Consider the following 7,585-nt stretch of genomic DNA (forward strand, 5'->3'; position numbering starts at 1 on the left):
GTGCCCAGCGTGAGTTTTAAGCTACCGGGTCTGGGTCTTGAACAGCGGTCGACTACGTGGGAGTCCAGCGACATAGCCATTACGCTAACTGCTGGTCCCAAAACATTTTATATTTAACATCAAATTCTGTAAAGCATTTACTCCCTTGAAGTTTAATGGCATTCAAATTTCCTTTTTTAAGAGGTCAAAGTAAAAAGATTTGAAGACTATCTCCAAGTCAAATGTTCAGAATCAAACTTCCTTAAAAAGAAAGATCATCACCACTCGATCTCGTATCTGCTTAGTTCTTACCCCATAAATAAGGGGGTTAAGAGCTGGGGGGATGATCACATATAAGTTAGCCAGGAGGATGTGGATGTAACGTGGAATATTGTGGCCAAATCGATGAGTCATAAATGAGAAAAATGCTGGGGTGAAGAAAGCTAAGATCACACACACATGGGAACCACAGGTATTGAGAGCTTTGAGCCTGGCATCCCAGGATGGAAGTTTGAAGACAGCATGAAGAATCTTTACATAAGAGATAGCAATCAAAACAACATCCAAAAGTATCATAGAGATAAGGGTTAATCCAAACAATACATTGACCTTTATGCTAACACAAGCTAGTCGGGCAATGCCCATGTGTTCACAATATGTATGAGGTATAATATTATGCCCACAAAAGGAAAGCCTTAGAAGAAGAAATATAAGTGGAAAAACCAATACAAAGTTTTTCAGCATTCCTACTCCAACAATAATGCAAATTGTGCGGCTGGTGAGGATCGTGTTATATCGAAGAGGGTGGCAAATGGCAACATAGCGATCAAAAGCCATGGCTACAAGCATAAACGTTTCAATGCCTGTAAATAGATGTATGAAGAACATTTGGGCTAAGCATCCTACAAAGGCAATCTCTCTCAAGCCAAACCAGAATATGCCCAGCATTTTGGGAATGGTTGCAGTGGACAGGCCCAAGTCTGTCAGAGCCAAAATTGCCAACAGGTAGAACATGGGCTGGTGAAGGCTGCGCTCAACCTGGATCACAAAGAGGATGATGACATTCCCCAGAAGGGCAATCAGATACACTGTGCCAAATGGGAAACCAAGCCAGAGTTGCACATTTTCCAGTCCTGGGATTCCCAACAGCAGAAAGGATGAGGGGTGAATCCATGAACTATTGGCTGAGGACATACTGGCAAGGGCCTTCAATGTTCACACTTATTTGAAGAAATCTTTAGCTCTGTACAAGACTTCTCAACATCTCATCAATATTGCTAATACTGAAAGAGAACAAAATAGATGTAATAAGTACATTTTCTCTTGGAGTACAGAAGAAAGATCATATTTTCCTTCATACTTCCTTTCCTCCCTTTTGCTTTTCATTGATATATTTGGTGAATGGAAAGAACATTCCTGAAGAAATGGATAGATATAGGACTGAATGACATAACTTAATTTTAGTAACATAAGGAAACAAGCCAGTCAGTACAGTTGACCTTTATGCTGACGTAGGCCAGATGGACAATGCCCTCTTATACTTGGACTATAATTTATATTTGTTGCTAGCTTTTTGAGAGATTTAATTTTAAGTTGGGAGAAGATGCACACATTACTATACCATTGGAAAATGAGGTCAAGCTGGGAACATGGAGGACATTGCAGGTTTCAGAAGCACCTTTAAAGATTGATTATTTAACTAGTTATACGAGTCTAATATATGCTTTTGGGCCTTTCCACTTATATCAAATGGCTTTTTATTTCTCCTCTTCATATGTTCTATCTTTCTTCCTCAAGCTGCTTATTAATAACTTCTACCAAAATCTAACCATTTTGTAGCTTTTTCTTTTTTTGAAATTGTGTTGTTACCTTTTATCATCCATGGAAAAAAGACATTTTGTTTTGTTCTTTGAAACAATAATTTTGCCTTATCAAGGGACCGATTTTGCAAAATTCGGTGCAAGAGTATAGATTTTAGAGATGAAGCCACCATTGTTTTGATTGACTCATATTTAAAGCACTGACTGACTCCTTCAGGCTCCCTTCACAATGGATAACTTGGTCTCACTTAATTCTAAATGGAGACTCATGGATACTGTTACCATTATTACCATTATCTTTATCATTGGCATTGCTATTAGGAGGAAGAGAACAATTGTGGAAATAACTGTACCATATAAATATTTAATATTATTTATTTTCCAAGGAAATTTCAGACATATTACATCACTTGCTGTTTCTACCAGCTGAGAAAAATAAGATAGAATCTATGCCTGAATAAGTGGACTTATTTTATGTCTGGAGCACAGATACTTGCCTCCATCCACAGAGTGAGGCTTCTCTGTTATGGCTACCCAACTCTCTGACCTCCTGCTATTACCAGGGCTTTTTCTAAATGTATGTGTTCCTTGATTTTTGTTTAGACTCAAACATTTAGTCATTATTCAGTTTCTTGAGCTAAATCATGCTTCATGATCAACAGCTTCAGGTTTTCTCCTGATTTGCTTTTCCTTATTGTCTATTACATCTTGAATATTTTACTAATGTAGTTGGTAGTTGATCTAAATTCACATTTCTGAAAAAGAGGGAGCCAAGGATGAGTGGGTTCTCTTTTTTTTTTTTTGGAGAGGTTTTTCGCTATAGGGTGTGTGTGCTCACCAGACAGACAGAGAGACAGAGAGGCAGAAAGAGAGAAATCATCCCCCAGGGGGATGATCGTGCCGCAATCCCTTCTCCTCCATTCTCCTCTCGGGATCTTGGGCACGCACACACACGCACCCAGCGTGAGTTTTAAGCCACTGGGTCCGGGACGCGAACCACAGTCGACTACGTGGGAGTCCAGCAACATAGCCATTATGCTATCTGCTGGTTCCCAAGTAGGTTTTTAATTATAATCCATAAGGAATAGCCCCTTGAAGAGGATGAAATAATATTAATGACATCTTTCTAGGAGTCAAGGAAGTCTAGAACATTGTACAATATACAACGTGCTTCAAATTTTAGGAAGTTGATTTAGATTTTAAGAATAGTAGAAGAATGATCCTATGACAAAAAAAAAGATGAAATCTCTAAATATAAAAATTGTACTTGTGGGAGGGAATCTATGACAGGTATGAGGAAAAGAAAAGAGAAACTAGTATTATCTTTCCATTACTCCTCCAGGCCTGCACTTTTTTTTTCTCTCTCAGAAAGGCCCTTACAGAACTCAGTGGCTTATAATAGTTTCTTCCAGACCCTCTAGTTCTGCTACATAGCACTTAGTGTGACTATTTAATCAATGTCTGAGTTCCTAATGACTCGTTAGCTTCATGTAGAATTGAGGGGGGAGACAGGGAATGGTTTTGTTCATCATTATTTCTCCAGCACCACATCTGGACTATAACAACTACTCAAAGCATTTGTTAATAAATATTGAATAAACAAGGAATTAATGTCAACTGCTAGTAACAAATTCTCATGTTAGAAATGTAAGAACAGAAATCACACACTGTACTTGGCAGCTAAAGATGGATAAATGAGAGAGAAAACTGTAAACAGTAAAATCATCATAAGAAGATCCTTAGGTATTAAGAAAGATGATTCTTTGATCAGAGGCTTTCCAGACAAGAGGGATCGTCAATGGATCTGTGATGTAATAACGGGAAACTACAAGGCAGACATTCTAGGGAGAGTTTGGTAAAAGCAGGTCATCCTGACAATCAACCAAAATGGAAAATAAAATATTACTGATGAATTTATTTATGCATAATTTCCTATTTTTTTTGGAGAGGTTTTCGCTACAGGGCACATGCACTCGCCAGACAGACAGAGAGAGACATAGAGACATAAAGCGAGAAATCATCCCCCAGAGGGGATGGTCACGCCACAATCTCTTCTCCTCCATTCTCCTCTCAGGATCTTGGGCACGCACACACATGCGCCCGGCGTGAGTTTTAAGCCACTGGGTCTGGGACACAAACCGTGGTCTACTATGTGGGAATCCAGCAACATAGCCATTACGCCAACTGCTGGTTCCCTGTTGTGCTTTTTTATGGCATCAATAAAGAAGTTTCCTAGTGATGCATTTTCAATCTTGCAGGGTCAACTCATTTTCAGCAAAAATCATGATCTACTCCATATCAGGGTATCAAAATGAAGAATTGTGCAAGGGGCAAAAGAATAATGCCAGAAATGTGTTCAGCCTTAAACTTATTCAGATCCTTAGATGTGCAGGGCCTCGCCACAGGAGAGAAATTGACTAGGAGAAGTTGGATGGGAATTAATTTTCACAAGACAGTCTCGTTTTATGCATGACCTATTTCTGAGCCCTTCATTCTCTCTATATACAGCTTTATCCTTACATGGAATGAGCAACCAAAACTTAGAAGTTGTGTTAAAACAAGAAAGAGGAGTGTTCCATCAAGTATTGTGCAGTGCTGGACAAAGATAGCTTCTTGCTGAGACCAGACTTGTTCCTCTACATTACATTGAGCAGGACTACTTCAGGAGTAGCTGGTGACCTTTGCCTGCTATACCTGGGAAAATTTGGAGATGGGATAATGTTAAAAATGCCCAGGTTGTGGGACCAGCAGTTAGTGTAATGGCTATGTTGCTGAACTCCCACGTAGTCGACCACGATTCGTGTCCCGGACCCAGTGGCTTAAAACTCACGCCGAGCGCATGTGCGTGCGTTCCCAAGATCCCGAGAGGAGAACAGAGGAGAAGGGATTGCGGTGTGGCCATCCCCCCTAGGGCGTGATTTCTCGCTTTCTGTCTCTCTGTCTCTCTCTGTCTGTCTGGCGAGCGCACGCGCCCTATAGCAAGAACCTCTCCAAAAAAAAAAAAAAAAAAATGCCCAGGTTGTAAAATATCCTAGATGCTTTCTTCATAATTTATATATAAGATATATATGAACTCAAACTAGATTCACTCTCCCAACTCAAATGAAATAGACAGATAGAAGAAGAACTAAATAAATACATTTTCATGATCTGAAAGTTGGGGAAAGAGGATCTTAGACTGGGAGAGTGGGTGAGTGAGTTCTGCCAACTGCCTTCTTTGAAAGAAAGAAAAAGAGATGTCAGTTTTAAAAAACTTGACTTTTCCACTGTGCATATGTTATATGTAATTGCAACTTATATATGTAATGCCGATATAAAGCAAGTTTATTCTGTATGTAAGCATGTACTCATGTATGCACACATCAGAATGGAAGGCATTTATTATGTATTTTTCAGAAATTACATACAATTATTTCAGTTCTAGAGATATTAAAATATTCCAAAAAAAAATCATTTATTAGTGACAATAAAATAAATATAGATAATGTATTAACTTAGAAAAACTTTGAGAATACTATGTTTTAGATATTAAACACACACACTAAAAAACTTAAATAACCAGTAGCATGACAAAGTCAGATTGAAAGAGAGAGCTGAGGAAGGGGAAAATGGCAAAGGGAGAAGAAGAGAAAAGAGAGAAGAAAAATAGAGAAAAAAGGAAAAATAAATTCAACAATATCTCAACCAAACTAATAGCTCGTTTGAGGTTTTACATTTTCTCTTTATTTCCTTATTATTAAAAGTAGGCATATTGGTTGTTAAATTTAAAAAAAATTGAACACTAAATTATGCAGAATCAGCTGAATTCTAGCAATCATAAACAAGCATATAAAAATATGTGTTTATCTCCTCCAAATAAAGATTCATATTATATAAAAAGTTAATAGGGAGATTAAACCAATCAATCCAAGTTAAATCTTCTCAATTTCTATGACCAAAATGTATGGTAATTAAGTCTTTATTCAACTTACCAACTTAAGAAATAGCCAATATTGAAAGAATTAGTGCATTCTTACTGATAACTGCTCCAACTGTGATTGATCTCCATAACCATAGTTCAAGGAGAAAAGGTTATACTGGATTGAAAATCTCCTTGACCAGGACTAGCTGTTCTGGGGCTCCATGAAATGAGAACATGAAAGACAAAGAATTCACAAATTCTCACCATAGGTTTATGAACATAAGAAAGCACATATATATAGGAATCTCTTGGGAATTCCAAGTTTCTCTTCTTAGGTTCCCAACTTGCAATAATTTCTTATTTTCTAATCATTCAGTTTCTATTTACTCTGTCACCATTAATCCCATAAGAATAATTTGAGGTAACCTATAATTCCCATCTTATTACCCAAGGATATTATATTCTCTAATGACAAGCCTATGTTTACTATGGAGAGTATCATTTGTTAGATCACCAGTGATGAAGAAAAACATTGAGCCTTTGGAATTACTTGTGAACATCCAATCCATTGAGCACATGTATTAGATTATGTGCTCAAATATGTTTTGCATCTGTTATTCATTCCCCCTAGAAATTTATATTCTGATTACATAGATAATACTAGCCACACATAAACATACAAATAATTAAGTTTTAAATTATATGGTGCTCTATCTAGAGCTATAGATGTGAGAGAATTAGTAAATTTTCTGGGCTTTCTGTTTCCTTTAGAATGGGGTTGGAAAATGGCCCAATAAAAACAATGAAAAGGGAAAACAGTTATTATCTGAGGACATCACAGAAAGATTATATACTAGGTCTAATGTGGATAGGTATAGAAATGAGATATTGGCTTTTTTTCTGAGGAAAAAAAAATGCAGATCTAACAGCTGTCAGATGATTGCTGGCCTGGACTAACATCTTGACTATGATAATACTTAACAGTTTCCTGAACTATAAACATCTTACAGAGTAATTTTATGTTTTTAATAATGGAATAAAATAGAAGCAAGGCACTTTCATTTTTTCTGAACAGAGATAAAGACAACAACAATACAAAAAAATTCTGGATAATTCCTTTCCCCTCATTCCTATATAAAAATTACTGAAATACTCAATGATAGAACTAGTTCATCTTTTTGAAACCATCTGTTCTGGAAGCTATAGCTAAAACATGCCCAAATATCAAACCCCTTTTCACATACTTACTGAGACCCCAATATTTCATCACTGTGAGTAAATTTCTTTACTTTTTTGTAGGGAGCATTGATATAGCTAATGTGTGAGAATATTAGTTGTGCTGCATGGTCACAAGTACTTGATGTTCTCAGAGTTGTTACTTTTTGTTTGTTTGCTTTACCAACCAAAAAACATTTTGTTTTTAAGACAGAACCAATAGCATTAACACAAACCCAAATGCTAGTGCAAGAGTTCACTGGGTCTCACGAAAGAGAAAAGTGCACTGAGGTGTCAGCAAACAACTGGAATCACTGCTGTGGTGACGTGGGGCTAATATGCTCATGAAGAAATGCCATCTGTGTCTGCATGGACATGGAAATTCAGGGCAAGAGTAAAGCACAGCAAGGCAGAAGGACAGATGGGCAAAGCTTCAAGACCCTTTCCTCCAGTCTAATGCACTCTCATCCTCTTTTGAAAATTAAAGCATTTGACAGAGCATTTTACAAAATCCTGGAATATCAAAGAACACTTGGTGAAAGTCTAGAATAGATCCAAAGTTGATACTAAAGTTATACAGGGAGGTTGGTGGGGGGACCATTGGTTTCCTCAAAGCTAGATATCACAAGCTGGCAAGCACTAAATTTAGTCAGGTGTGCTTCCAGCAGGA

The 7,585-nt window shown here is 37.4% G+C and overlaps 1 protein-coding gene across 1 annotated transcript; it reads right to left on the minus strand.

The window, feature by feature from the left end:
* Positions 1–231: 231 nt before the first annotated feature.
* LOC102495397 (olfactory receptor 52E8-like) lies at positions 232–1,173 on the minus strand. Its single transcript, XM_006161958.1, has one exon. It carries the CDS (start codon positions 1,171–1,173, stop codon positions 232–234), a length of 942 nt encoding a protein of 313 aa, XP_006162020.1.
* Positions 1,174–7,585: the final 6,412 nt, after the last annotated feature.

Source organism: Tupaia chinensis, unplaced genomic scaffold (assembly GCF_000334495.1).
Source record: "Tupaia chinensis unplaced genomic scaffold, TupChi_1.0 Scaffold139491_1, whole genome shotgun sequence".
Classification (NCBI taxonomy): Eukaryota; Metazoa; Chordata; class Mammalia; order Scandentia; family Tupaiidae; genus Tupaia; species Tupaia belangeri.